The sequence below is a fragment of the Gavialis gangeticus genome, unplaced genomic scaffold (genome assembly GCF_001723915.1).
Source record: "Gavialis gangeticus isolate Ggan-Ray unplaced genomic scaffold, GavGan_comp1, whole genome shotgun sequence".
In the NCBI taxonomy this organism is placed as follows: Eukaryota; Metazoa; Chordata; order Crocodylia; family Gavialidae; genus Gavialis; species Gavialis gangeticus.
Genome location: NW_017728994.1, coordinates 52,478,220 through 52,493,074, shown reverse-complemented (window position 1 = coordinate 52,493,074; position 14,855 = coordinate 52,478,220). Strand labels below are relative to the sequence as shown.

The window sequence follows — 14,855 nt, the reverse complement described above, 5'->3', positions numbered from 1 at the left end:
CTTGGTGGACTGTGCAGAAAAAGTAGCTAGCCATCTATGCTTGCGAACCCCCTCAGAGCCTTTTTTTGTCTTTATTTTGCATCACCGTTAAAAGTGCCAGGTCAAGGAAGGCAGAACAACTCAGCAAGTCTAAGCGAACCACGCCCTAGGAGTAGTACTTTTCTAGCTGCAATGACTTTTGTCTTTCTTGAAGATGACTAAACAAGCAAGTCCAAACTTCAAATTTTTGTAACTTGTAGAAAAGTTCATAGAAAAGGACAGTTTTGCTAAATTGGCTGTTTCTCACATTCATAGAAGCTGAAAATAAATGAAAGGTGCTGGAGTGATATTCTAGCCAGCTGTATTTCTGCACTCTTTTGAGAAGAGGCACCCTTAACAGATAGCTAGGTCAGAGCTGTCAGCTTCAGCTCTAGACCCAAACTTCCACTAAATGTGTTACAGCTCCTGAACCATCTCCAATCTCTCATTTCCAGAGTGACTGTTCAACATCCAAACTTTAAACTATTGTTACAGTAAACCCATCATACCTTATTTCTCTTTTCCAGCACCTCACTGGGGTTTGTATTTAGAGGAACAAACTGGTTCGGATCTTCAATTTTGATTGGAGTTCCTCCGCTGGTTTTGGATGATTCATCAGCTTTCATCCACTTAAAGAAAAAGCAGTTCAAGTGTTTTAGAAGGGAGAGGTGGCTATGGAGAAATGTGTGCCTAGTGATCAGAGAGACCTGGAGAACGACTACTTGACTCTATTAGCTCCTCAGTTCATTCTTTGCCAGACCTCAGCACAGGCACGAAACCCCTAGTAAATGGATGCAATACTTACCTGGCCCGCACAGATGTTGAGGCTCATTATGTATGCCTGTGTCCGTGCAAACCATGGGCATACTCATTTGAAAAATGATACAGAAGTGCAGCCTTGCATTCAGAGGACTATGTCTAGGAAGGTTTACTGTTCCTAAAAGCCTACAGGAATGAGCTAAATACCACAGCTCTTACTCTTTTAATGCAGCCTCCAATAGCTCTAGAATCTGTACTTCCCTTATCACTTTGTTCTCATAAACTTCTGCCTCTGCTCACTGCAGGTTTTGCTTTTGGCATTTTTCCCTTTTTAAGGAAGGTTTTATTGGCAGTGAAGGGTTGTCTCCCAAAACGGTTACAGAAGACATGTCCAACTACCACCAGGGGGAGCGCATGGGCTTCTTAAAATTTGTATCATCTGAATGGTCTGATAATAAAGAAGAGCCCTGGTCTCTCCCTGGGCTGGCTGGGATTGTGGTGGAGGCAGTATGTTTACACTTGAGACACCAGAAATCACATTGCCCAAAGCCATATCATGTTCACGTGTGGCATTAATGGGCTCTGAAGAAAGTCCTGATTAATTTTTATTGACCAGAGACGACAGTGCTCTAGATGCACAAGTATAGGGTGATTTAGAGATTGAAAAGAAATAAAGAGAAAGGGGTATCCATATACAATTACAATAATTACAGACTACACTCAATGCAGATAATTGTTAGCGTGCCAGATGTGGAACAGAATCTGCTGCTACAGGAGCCAGAGGAACTAATAAAGAAGAGAAAATTACTCTGAAGACTGGGTCATAAAACTATCCCCTCTTCCAGCACCAACAGTTTCCCAAACACCTGCCTAGTATAGCAGCTATACTGGTGTTAAATCTTCTTGCTTGCTAGCTTTACTTTTAACTAATTAGTTAATCCTGTTTTAAAAAAAAAAAAAAAAAGGAGTTCACAACTGGATCAGATTCCCTGACAAACTATAAAATTTACTTTCTTCCATGTCAAACAAGAGAACAAACCGACTACCTAAAATAGCTGCCTACCGTGATCTTAGTCCTGGGACTCATTTCTCCATTCCAAGACTCCTCAGGCACATTCACTTTCAAGTACGTATTGGGAGAGTTCAGCCATCTTGTCTTTTCCCTCTGCTGTCTCTGTGCTAGGAATTTGAGGGGGGAAAGTGGAACCGAATCATCTTCGAAAGAAAAGGCAGTCACAGTGGCTGGGATCTCAACGTCGCTCTTGTGCTTGGGTTTCTCTCTGACTAAGGGCTGCCTATAGGCGTAGCCAGTTCTGTACCCCTGTGAAGATTTAAAAATCAAAAAATGGTCATCTGAAAATAATATCTGAAGAATAAGAAATCAAGGCAAACTCCTATCACTGTACGTGTATTGAATGCACTCTCACAATTCCTTAACACAATAGATTTGGAATATTCGTTTGTTAAATAGTATTCTTTTGTTCATTCATAAAACATTAACAACAGTCGGCATCAAAACAGATGCAGAGTCAAATTTTAGGAAATCACTAATTGACACACTTTCAACTGCCCGGCCGTGTTCCTTAAAGGCAATGCAATTTGAAAGAATTAAAATTAATTTGTAAAAACTGGGAACAACCTTTTTTTCCCTCCACCTAAAACCAACAGAGAGATCCTTTCTGGTGTCAAGTTACATCTATATTATTGGGTCTAGAATAGTGACTTTTCGTCAGCCTTTGGTATCTGCTCACCCCCCCATGGTGTGGGAGGGGAGGGGGAAGAAGCAAGCTGTATCAGCAATTTTCCTGGCACAGCATATCCCTCGTCTCTGGGCCAGCTGAGATTTTTGGTCAGCACATGTGGTAGAGTGTGGGATAGGAAGGGAAACACATGGAGAAGGCAGGACTCCACTCACCCTCCATCCCTGTGTGAAAGGAGGAAGGGTGACTCTAGGTCAAGAAGTTCTTGCCTTGATTTATGATGTGTAATACAGGTAGGTAGGCCACAGAGGGGAAGCAAAGAAAGGTTGTCCCAGAATGTCACTTGATATTGATATTACATTTCCTTTCAAACACGTATTAGTGTACTGGATTTTCCTTTTTTGAGTGCACATTTTGAATGAGCCAAAATTGAGAATGAACACTGAAACTTTATGACAAAATAAAAACAGAGCCTTCAAGTCTACTTTCTAAGGGGTGGTTGGTAGAGTACTGTATTAATAGACCTTAACATAGAAAAAATGATGCAACTTTGAGAGAGATTCCTGGTGAAAATTCTTGCTCTTGCTAGCAGACGTCCACGTTCAGTTTCAGAGGCAGCCTTTTTTTTTTTTTAAACCCATATTCTGTCTCAAGTCAAACGTTCAGATATGGGAAATATTTAATACGAACCACCTTGATTTGTGTATTTTATTTCCAAGTGTACAAAGAAAAACCAAACAGAAAATTCTTCCTTTGGGGTCTAACTCCACAGATAGGTAAGGCACTGGGGGGCTTTTAGACCATTGTGAGATTGCACATGTGGTGGTGTAACCGCACACTTACCAGGTTGTCTAGCATCCTCATAAGAGCTTCAAACTCTTGCTCCCCAACCTTCCACTTCTGTTGAGAGGCCATATTAACGCCACCTCCTCCAGCTGCTGCCACATTGTGTGTGAAAGGCTTGTATTTCTGCAGGTCTAGTACAAGAAGATTGTCTATTCCACCGGCACCAGCCAATGCATGAACCTGTAACATGTAAAAGCACACGTTTATCTGTATCCTTATGGAGAACTTTGAGCTTGCCTCACTATACCACACAGACATTAACTCCAAAACAGTTTGCACTTATTTTTCTTTTGCTAATAAATTAAAGTAATGGTATTAAAACACTCAGAGAAAAATTCCTATCAAGCGAATGGCAGTATCAGCTAATAACTGTGACTGCAAAAGGACTCATGTCATAAACATCTATTTTTAAGTGCCAAAAGTAGTTTTTTGCTTCACTACACAAAGAAATAACTTCAATTTTGAAAAAGAATCATCTTTGATGTTTGAGGGAAAGACAATTATATCTAATCAGTAACCCACTGAGACATTAACAAGTGATTTCTAGATAGTTTAATTTATTTTTGAGAATACTGTTCTCTCATCTTGCCCTAAAGAGCATTTGTTTATGTAGGTTCTGAAATGATTTGTGCTCCTAGGGAAAACTATTTTTTTGGTCTCAGCACCCTGCTTGAGGAAGAGAGCTGGGGACTGTAAGACCAAGTATTATGCAGGCTGTCTGCCTTCCTCCCTTAAGAGCTGGAGTTCAGTCATGGGAGGAAACTTCATGCAGCTGTAGTCTCTAGGACAAGGGTTTGCACCCACAGGTACAGGCCCAATTAAAGAACACCAATCGGGTTTCACAAGGATGCTTGTTGGAAAGCAGTGACACAGGATTTACCCTGTAACGTTGCTGCTCTGCTACATTTCCCTCTGATGGCTCAGTTTTCAAAAGATCAGCTGGCAAAACCTTCACGAGTCCCAAAATACTCAGCATGAAATGGCATCATGCTGCAATTTTACACTGCAATGTAATGAGTTTTTAATGAATGAGTTTGTCCCACGGGGCAGTATCATTTAAGTGTGAACCCAATTTGCTCTACTCTGGCAAAGCCAACATGTGGTGCCTAAGCTAAGTAAAAGTCATTCTTAGAGTGGTTCTAACACAGCTAATTGGGCATATGCAAAGCAGTAAACAGAAATCACTCCTAATGCCCATCTGCAAAAGGAGACAGCCTCCCCTTTGCCCCCCAAAACTTTTCAGAACTATTGTTTCTAATAGCAGAAGTCTTCCTGAACTTTGTCTCAGCCCACTTCTCCCCATTGGCGTCAGGTCCACCCACTGTATCCATCCCTTATAGCAGATGCATCTACTTCAGAAGTTGAACAGAGACTAATCCTCTCTGCCTTACCTGTATTTCACAGGCTAGTTGCACATTGAAAATATAATGAAAAGCCTCCTCTAATGTCTCTCCTAGAGCTACCACGCCATGGTTCCTCAACACCAGCACCTAGTAAATGAAGACACTAATGTTAGATGGTAGAAACTGGTACAGTATATGCAAAGGGTTTATGAAAAATATGGGATACCTTGCAACTGGGCCCAAGAACTTTCTGCAGCTGAATTCTCTCTTCCTGTTCGTCAAGAGATCCTTGATAATTGTAATAAGCAATGTCTCCCAGAATCAGAGCCTCTTGAGAGATGGGAAGGATCCCACACTTCATGGAAGAAACCTGTTTCAAGGAAACAGCACTGAAAAAAGCTGCAGAAAGCAAACCAGGGCTTAACTTGTATGTGCTTCCCTTCTGCAAACGGAGAGAGATGGGAGCTGATCCTCATTTGACACTTGGTCTATTCCTTTGAAATGCTCAGAACCTCAGATCTCTCTGGGGACTCTCACTACTCTCCAAGAGCAGCCTCCCATGCATGTCAAGAATGACTGAAGTCAAGAGAGGCACGTAAGTATAAATTATTGCAAGAGGTGAACTATAGCCATACCTACTAGATCTCAACTCATACCAGGGAGCAATAATTATATATATTAAACCTTTTCCTCCTCAGTCCATGTTAGGAGCAGTGGAGACTTACGGCTGCTGTTGCAGGAGTGTGTATATGTATCGCACATCTGACATCAGGGCGTGTGGAGTAGATGGCCGTGTGTGGACTGAATCCTGCATGGTCGATGCTGAGATTGGTACTCCCCTGGTCAACCACATCTCCTAGGATATTTACTTTCACCTGGTAAATTAAACAGAAGAAACATGTGCAACTATTACACATTAGCCTAGACTGCAATAATTGACAAGCCTACTGGGAGGAGAGAGTAGTGGTGGTGGGGGGGGGAGGGGAGGATGACAGACCGTCTGAAACTCGGTATGTACCGATGGGAAGAAATTTCAATTTGGGAATGTTTGTATGTAATCTTTACTTGCAATTTGCTCATGTAGGGGAGGCTGAGGTAAGGTTGCTTTTATGCCACATTAGTGAGTAAAATAATTTTTAGAAGGATTCGAGCAGGCATGACTATGCATGTGAAGCCTCCTCTGGATTAAGAGCTTGCCAGCTGTTGAAAACAAATCATGGAAGAGGTTAAAGGGTAGATCTTGATGAAACAGATGCATTCTTCTCTGGCCTGGTAAATTAAAGGACTGGTCAGCAGTTTAGTAAACAAAACAGATTCACAATTTGACCAGAAAACATCCGTGCAAGAGGCTCAAACCAGCACAGACACATTTAGCATATGTCCACCTAAACATTTTCAAGTTAAAATGGCAAAGAATAACAAATGCCATCACTGGAAGTTCCAGATACACTGCACATTTATACAGTGAGTTTGGCATATTGTGTTAGGTGTTCTCATCCCTCGCGTTTTAGTCTACACTTTATAAAAGCCGACTATTTCCAAAAATAACAAGCTAGGTGTTGGCAACTGCTGTGAATGCCGACTAAGCACATACCAAATTGGAGGCGGATGCTTCAGAAAAAGACAGACCTCTTGGAATGATAAGAATGTGGTCATGCTCTTTGCTCACTCTTACCTGTAAACAAGGGGAGGAAAGAAAAGATGATTTATTATTGATTGTAAGTTGGGTAATTCTCAGAAAATTAAATAATTGTAATGGTAGACTATTTAATTTTAAATGTGCAAGGGAAACCCAAGTAGTCATTTTTACTCAGAAGAATACTCACTGTGATGTAGGAGTTTGCCAGATGTGCCCACCCAAACAAGTCAGCCAACCTATACAAGCTGGCTAACTTACAACGAGTAAGTTTTTCTCCCTTAACAAACGAGGAGGTATCTATTCCAGGAAGGTCATTGATAGGAGTCACCATTCCATGACCTGAAAAAAAAAAAAAAGCAGCAAAGAAAAAAAGTGTCAAACAGAACAATTACATAATTTACAATTATGGTTTTCTAAAAGCCAGGAATATACTTAAATTATCATTGTAAGGCATTTTTACACGTGCTCTGGGGGTGGCTCCAAGAGCTGCTCTAATTAAAGCACCGCAGTGTCTCATGTAACAGCATCCCCATGCTTCAAACTGGCAGTGGGGGTGCTTTACCTAAAGCTTGTCGAATGAGCTTTAGTTAAAGCACCCCTGCCACCATTTTGAAGCATGGGGACACTGATACACAAGACACAGAAGCTGGCTGGAGCACGCTAATTAGGACGCTCCAGCAGACTTGATTAATCGAGTTTGCTCCCTGACGCACTGCAATTTCAGCATGTCGGAGCAGCTTCCTGGCACATATACAGGCACCCACGGAGCCTCAATTCTGGCCATCACTAGTCATATACAAGAACTGCAATTCATAGCAATCAAAGAAAAGTAGGGCTGGAAGGGACCTGCAGAAGTCATCTAGTCCAGACCTCTGCTTGAGGTGGCATCAGCTGCAGTCATTTCTAGCGACCTCTCCGGAAGCCCCTGGATAGAAGTTGTACCTGAACATAATGTGAAAGTCTCCAACTTCTGAGGGAAGAGCCAGTTGGTGATGCAGAGGAATATTCTGAAGCACCACTAAGATTTTGAACTCTTTCGTGCTTCAAGGAGTCACAAATGATTGCTGTGGACAGTTCCCAGAATAGCTTTAAGATTAACGAGCTATTCTTACATCCTACTTGGGAATTTTTTAAAAACTAGACTTTGTAGATTTGAACATAATGAGAAACCTATTCATATTTCTGAGCTATCTCAGTCACTTCTAGGAAAGTAATAAGGACTATAGCAGGAGTACTTCAACTTCTGGACAGCCTGAGTCACATCTTAATAAGAAAATTGTATCATGGACCTGCCTTATTTCCCATTGGTGACTCTTTTCTCCCCCTCTTTACAAATACTTTCCTGAGGGAACATGACAGCCATTTTTTAAATACTTGAAAGGCTGCCATAAAGAGCAGGGACAACAACTCTTCTTCCTAGCCATGGAGGCAGGACATGAAGCAATGGGTTAAAACTGCAGCAACGCAAATTTATATGAAGCCTCAGACAACAAGTTCCTAACTGTAAAGGCCATAGGACAGTGGGACAAGTTGTTGAGGAAAGTTGAGACATCAGAGGTTTTTAAGACGAGGTTGAAAAAGCAACTGTCAAGGGCACTGGTGACACGTAGGGGGTGCACATGTACCCCCTGAGCACGGTGGTGCACTCCGTGCGAAAAGATGCTGCCAACACTGCCGGCAGCGCCTGTGGGTGGTCACCAACTGAGCTTGCCATGCCCCCCAGCCACCAGGGGCACGCAGCGTTCATGGTCAAGGGTAGTCTGTACTGGGGCAGCAGGTGGGACTGGATGACTCTCAAGGTTTCTTCCAGCTCTCTGATTCACTGGCCACAGACAGATGTGCTGTTTGAAGAGCTCCAAGTGCCTCTGAAGCAATTCAAAAACAGCAGGTGGAAAAAAGGAACAACTCTGAAGCGCTTCTTTTTGAAGCGTTTCTTGAACATCTGCACGCTCCAGCAGATCTCTGCCTCCTTCCCCCCAACAGCTGGAAAGCAATGCTGCTGCATGTCTTCATGGTTGTTTTGAAGCACTCTGGGGTGGGGTAGGGCTGAATGTCTGCATGGCACAAAGGCTGTATTTGAAGTATACTCAGATTCAACTACATCTCTTCATGCCCTGTGATTTTCAAAGGTGCTGAACAGTATTCACTTCCTTTGGCTTCCAGGCCCTGAAACACTCAAAACCGGACTTTCCATCCACAGATCTTAAATCACCTCATGAAAGCAGCTATCCTATTTGCACCTCCAAGTCTGCAGGCAATGGAGAGAACAGTTTAGAAAGACAGATTTGTCTGTTAACTCAGACACGTGCATGAATATTTAACTAATGATTTTTTTTTTTTTTACTGGTTTCAATTATTCGAGTTATTGGAAATTAGATATAGGAGTTCTTCTACAAATGCCATAACATTTAATTTTGCAGGATCCTGGCAACAACTCTCAAATTTTTCTTTACAACCACACACTACTATTTATTACAAGCTATTTCATGCCTCTGACATCTGTGAATTTAATCACACACTTGTATAGATTTCTTTCCCCTTGAACTTGTAAAACAAGTGTAAAGGCAAGTGACAAGTTATGATAGGTACTACATTACTTATATTTTAGCAGTTTGATGCATATGTAAAAAGTGCTGTGTTAGTTTGTTGAGATAAATTGTGAACTTATTGATTACTACTAGTTTCTAGAATAACTGAGCTTCTGGGCACATAATAATGCTGATATCCTCTTGTTATCCTGAACCAACCAAATATTTTGAGAATGTGTAAGTTGAAAAGTAAATTATTTACTTAGGCCACCACCTATACAGTTTTAACTGGTAAAACAAGCTACAGCAGAAATTCCAATCAGAGGAAGTAAGAGGCTCTGGTGCTGCTAAAACACGGAGAGAATTTTAAGTATATATCATCAATCACACACTTAATTCACTTACTGAGTGGAGATGAAGAAAAACCTGCAAAAGAGCTGGCCGTAATGTAATCGGCAATCTGCTGCAATGCAAGCAGTCCAGTTGGGTTATGGCCCTTCTTCATCTGTTCTTGAATAAGACATTCCAGGTCTTCTCGGAAAGCCTGTGGAAACATTTGAGAATCACAATGGAAAGTTGTCTTTGATAACAATGGGTCCCCATAGACGTGCTGTGAGGCTGCTCCGACCCACTGTAGTTACAGCACATCGGAGCAGACTCGATTAACCGAGTCTGCTGGAGTGTGGTAATTACTGTGCTCCAGTCAGCTGCTGCGTCTCATGTATCAGTGTCCCCGTGCTTCAAAATGGCAGTGGGGGGCTTTATCTAAAGCTCATACAACCCGTTTGAAGTGTGAGGATGCTGATACACGAGATGCTATAGTGCAAAAATTACAGCAGCTCTTGGAACTGCTCTAATTAAAGCGCCCCCTCTCCCCGCACTCCCAGAGCACGTGTGAAAGTGCCCAGCAGGATTATATTGGGGAGGGGAGAAGGAGAGATTGGTACCACTGTCCAAGCCTTTTCATAAGACCCTGTTTTCAGCTGCCTATAGTTTTGCCGGACTTACACGATCTGGCCTGAAATTTCTATGCTGTGTCCACCTCGGGAGACTTGAGGAAAAATGTGTTGCTACAAAATTGTAGTAAATTGAATAACTATAGCCCCCCTCCTGAATGTAGGGTAGGGACTTGGAATTTGTGCAACAACAGTAGGGGCTATAGTATTTGTGAAAACAACACCTACATTAATGCCTGTGAAAAGCTGCCTGTATTTGGTTAAATTAGAAACCACGGAAAAATTTCAGCTCACATGGGCTCACTAGTTAGTATAGGAGAAATGTAGGGATGGGAAAGACCTCAAGAGGTTCACTGTTCTGCTCCCAGGGACTCTCAAGTAACCCTAGACCACCCCGGCAAATGTTTGTCTAACCTGCTCTTTAAAAACATCTGATGATGGTGATTCTATAACCTTTTTAAGTAATCTGTTCCCAGACTTAACCATCTTTAGGCACCTATACACGAGCGCCAAGGTTGCTCCGATGCACTGGAATTCTAGTGTCAAGTCCATTAATCGAGTCTGCTGGAGCAGGGCAATTGCTGTGCTCCAGCAGCCTCCTGCATCTCATGCATTAGTGTCCCCACATTAAGAAATGGCGGTGGGGACATTTGTACTAAAGCTTGTTGAACGAGCTTGAGTTCAAGCAACCCTGCTGTCATTTTGAAGTGCAGAGATGCTGATGCATGAGACGTGGTGACACTTTATTTAGGGCGCCTCTTGGAGCTGTTCTAATTAAAGTGCCCATCCCACCCCCGGAGCATGTGTAAAAGTGCCCGTTATCATCAGAAAGTATATCCCAATATTGAAGTCATCTTTGCTGCAAGGCAGGATGCAAGTGTGTCACACCCCCAATTTTTTTTATCAAGGCCAGTCCAGTCCAGTCATCTCTGAGTTCAGGTTTCCAGTTGCTTCATTTCACCTGGGACAACCATGTCCTTGTCCCCACAGCAAACATGCAAATAACAAACCAAACCACACCTGTGGTCTTTCTTCAGCTGTAGAGAGGGGCCACCTAGGCTGTGTTTCTCTCTTAGCACACCAGTCTCGTCTCTTCTCCCCCCCTGAAATCCTTAACTCTCTCTGTAGCCCCATTCTCATTTACTGGTCATCGGTTACAGCTGGCCCCCAGGCTTCCAGCCAGGCAGACTCCGCACCTCCTTACACAGGACTATTGCTTCTTATCCTCTCCCTAACTGACAGAGAGAAAAATCAATCACCGATCACGTCCTATCTTTTGTAACAATCTGTTATCATACAGAATCACAGAAAATGAGGGTTGGAGGGACCTCAGGAGATTGCATCCAGTCCAACTCCCTGCTCCAAGCAGGACCAGCCCCAACTACATCATCCCAGCCAGGGCTTTGTCTAGCCAGGTCTTAAAATCTTCCAAGGATGGAGCTAACCTGTTCCAGTGCTTTACTACTCTCCTGGTGAGTTTTTCCTCATATCCAACCTAAACTTCCCTTGCTGCAACCTGAGAGCATTGCTTCTTACTCTGTCATCTGCCACCACTGAGAACAGTGAATATACTCACATACCATTTTTTTAAAAAACAGACTCATAGTTTCATAGTTTCTAGGGTCAGAAGGGACCTGAGCAGATCATCTAGTCCGACGCCCTGCCATGGCGGGAAAGAGTACTGGGGTGAAACGACCCCAGTAAGGTGGTCATCCAACCTCCTCTTAAAAACCCCCAGGGTGGGAGCCTGCACCACCTCACTTGGAAGCTGGTTCCAGACCCTAGCCGCCCTGACCGTGAAGTAGCGCCTCCTGATGTCCAACTTAAACCTTCCCTCCTCCAGCTTGTGACTGTTGTTCCTGGTCACTCCTTGCGGCGCTCGGGGGGAACAGGGACTCCCCCAGCGCCTGCTGATCCCCCCCTAACCAGTTTATAACAGGCCACAAGATCCCCCCTCAGCCTTCTCTTTTGAAGGCTGAACAGGTTCATTCTTTCAAGCTTCCCTAACAAGTCAGACTTTCTAAACCTCTCGTTATTTTTGTCACCATTATCTTGACTTCCTCTATTTTTTTCTTTTTTCTAATCTTTCTTGACATGTGGTGGTCACAACTGGACCCTGTACTTGATTCTGTCCTGATTGCCAAGCGGAGGCCTCAAGAGGTACCAGTCACCTTTTATGTCTTGTGTACAACCTTCCTGTTAGGACATCACAGAATGACACTGGCCTTCTACGCAACTTCAAATCACGTTCAGTTTACCATTTGTTATAAATCCTTTTGTAGTACAGCTGCCAAATCAGTTACTCCCCATTTTCTGATTGGGCACCTGCTTCTTCCTTCCTGGAAACACTACTTTGCATTTACCTTTACTGAATTTCACTGTATGGATTTCAGACTATTTCTAAAAATTTATCAAAATGATTTTGGAAGGTCTTCCAAAAATGCTTGTAACACCTCCTCTCCCATCCTTGGGGCCATCTTCAGATCCTTTAAGTATATTCTCTGTATCACCCTTCAAGTCATTAATGAACACACTGAATAACACTGGGCCCAGGACAACACCTGAATACCCCCATTTGATGCATCCTCCAAGTCCGATAGTGAACTATTGGTAATTACTGTGAGTGTAGTTTTTCCACTAGGTGTACACCCTCATAGTAATTTCATCTAGACCATATTTCCTACCTTCTCCTGACACCTGTTAGATTAACAGATAACATGGCCAAAGTTTCTCTCCCACTGAACATCCTCCTGCCTTCACACGCAGCTCTTAGTACTGATAAGACCGTGCATTCGCCATCTCCAAAGTGCAGCAAACCATGCCAGAAGAATGGAGGATAAGAAGCTATCTATCCTCTTTCCCATGCTGTACATGACCTCTGCCTGCAGCCTGTGGGAAGTGGCCACTTGACTCAATTTTCACTGTGGCAACAGCAGGACTGGAGTGGGAAGGGAAAGGAACAGGCTGGAAAGAACGTGAAGAAACTGGGAATGAAGTGGGGGGAAAGTGGAATTGGGATTGGCTGGATCAAGAGTCTGGGGTGGGGAGAGTCAGCCTCCATCTCCAGACTACTTACCCCACCTGTGTCTTCTTTCCTATTTCCCTTTCCCAGTCTGTTTGCCCAGATGGTTCCAATTCTTCTCGATCCCTTTTCCCTGCCCACCAAAACTCTCCTCACTGGCTCCTAGTCCCGGTCTTATTCTGCCAGATGCAGTGTCCGTGACTCTGGGCGGGTGCAGGGAGGGAAGAGGCAGACTACACGAGGAATCAAGAAAACAGGATGGAGCAGCTGGACTGGATGTGGGGAGGGGAAAAATGGGGGATGGAGAGTGGGACTTGACAGAAAGCTCAAAAGGAGGAGACCAAGACAGGCTGGCAAGGGAGAAGAGCATGAACGACAGGGGGGACACATGGAGGGCAAACGGGTTTCGAAACATTTGTTTACTAGAGCGTGCTTGGACTTCCTGAGCCGCACCACTCCTCTGCTGTCAGCAAATCACGGTGCAACCCACTAGCAAAGGACCAGCCTCTTCTGGGGCTGGTCCATGGGGAGGAGGATTACCTACTTCTGCTCCAGTGACAGGTGTGGGCAGTGGCATCCCTACTGCTGAACCAGTGTGGTTCAAGGGAAGAGAGGAAATTCCACATTAAAAAAAATACTTTACAAGAACGTTATTAAGAGAGGCACTCAAAAATAATGAAATGCCAAAATTAAGGTGGCCTTTTCAGCATCAATTTTCCCAACCTGGCCATGTACATTATAGTCCAATTTGTAACTACATGATCACAACTTATTTTTCCAAAGGGTTCAAGCCTCATTAATGCACAGGATGTTAGATGCTCACCGAAAGAACAACTGTTCAATATTTTGTTTTCTCTTTATTGTTCAGTGTGTGGTCACTCGAGCCTTATTTATTGCGTGCTAGTCAAAGTCTAATAAGATAACACAGAGATTGTCAACCTTTTTAAAGGAGAGTACCCTTCTGGTGGGTACCCACTTCCAGACATGGAGCAGGGGTGGGGGTCCCCCCTCGCAGCCAAACATGAAGCGGTGGCGGCAGCAAGGCAGCGCACAGCAGTGGCGCTTCCCAAGTCTCCCTGCTTCTCTGCTGCGTACCCCCTGGGACTTCCCATGTACCCCCGGTTGACAACCCTTGAGATAACAGATCAGAAGCCTTCATAAGAAAACAATAACGCCCGTGACATTATCCAAATGTTTCACAAACATTAATTCATCCTGCGATCCATGCCCAAGCTCTGGAGGGGTGGGGCGAATTTATCATTTTACGCATGAGCAAAGATCCTGGTTTTCAGTTTAAAAATTGTGAATTCTCTGACAAAACACACATCACATTTCCTCCGATTAAAAGCCCAAAATCCATCACTCCCCACCCACGACCCCCCAACCCCTGCTGGTGCCCCTCATTCCCCACCCCTCCAGCCCTGCCAGAGGGGGCCCCCAGCTGCCAGGGCAATGGGGCCAGAGACCCAGGGCTACAGCCCCCCCCACAACGCAGCAGCACCTGAGCCCCAGCTGCTGCCCGTAGGAGGCGGCAGCTGCTGTGGCAGAGCGGAGTCCAGCTCCCTCTCCCCTACAGGCAGCACGGCCAGAGTGGAGCCCGTGCAGGGGGGTGGGTGCAGGCTGCCTAATCTGAACTACCCTGCTGCCCTCCCATCTGCTGGGCTGCAGAGGCCCCAGGAGGAGCCAGTGCAGCAGAGTGAGGCAGGGAAGCTTGTGCCGCCTCTGTGTGCTAAGCGCTGCTATGGCAAGGCACCCCCTGCCCACCCAGCAGCAGCAGGAGTGGTGGTGCAAAGTTGTGCCCCCTGCTACCTCCAGGAGGGCAGGGGGTCCCTTGCCATAGTGGCACTTGGCTTGCAGCAGCACAAGCCTCCCTGCCCTGCCACACTGGGTCCCATCCGACAGGCCCTGGAGACCCCAGGGAAGTGTAGCAGGGTGGGGAGCCCGAGCCCACAGCCTACCCCATGCCCCTCCTGGGAGAGCGTACAGCAGCGGGGAGTCAGCCCGCCCCCTGCCCCCCCCGGACAAGCTGCCCACAGCTCCATCC

At 44.7% G+C, this 14,855-nt stretch overlaps 1 protein-coding gene across 7 annotated transcripts in view; it reads right to left on the bottom strand.

Moving 5' to 3' along the window:
• ADD3 (adducin 3) overlaps nt 1–14,855 on the bottom strand; it is a 184,050-nt gene that overhangs the window by 8,685 nt on the left and 160,510 nt on the right. For all 7 annotated transcript variants that reach the window (XM_019502784.1, XM_019502781.1, XM_019502785.1 and 4 more), the window contains 9 exons: nt 9,239–9,377; nt 6,493–6,644; nt 6,261–6,341; nt 5,392–5,541; nt 4,893–5,036; nt 4,715–4,813; nt 3,321–3,503; nt 1,841–2,098; nt 528–647 (listed from right to left, as the gene is read on the bottom strand). In XM_019502784.1, the coding sequence (XP_019358329.1) occupies nt 528–647; nt 1,841–2,098; nt 3,321–3,503; nt 4,715–4,813; nt 4,893–5,036; nt 5,392–5,541; nt 6,261–6,341; nt 6,493–6,644; nt 9,239–9,377 (1,326 nt within the window). The remainder of the gene's footprint in view (nt 1–527; nt 648–1,840; nt 2,099–3,320; nt 3,504–4,714; nt 4,814–4,892; nt 5,037–5,391; nt 5,542–6,260; nt 6,342–6,492; nt 6,645–9,238; nt 9,378–14,855) is intronic.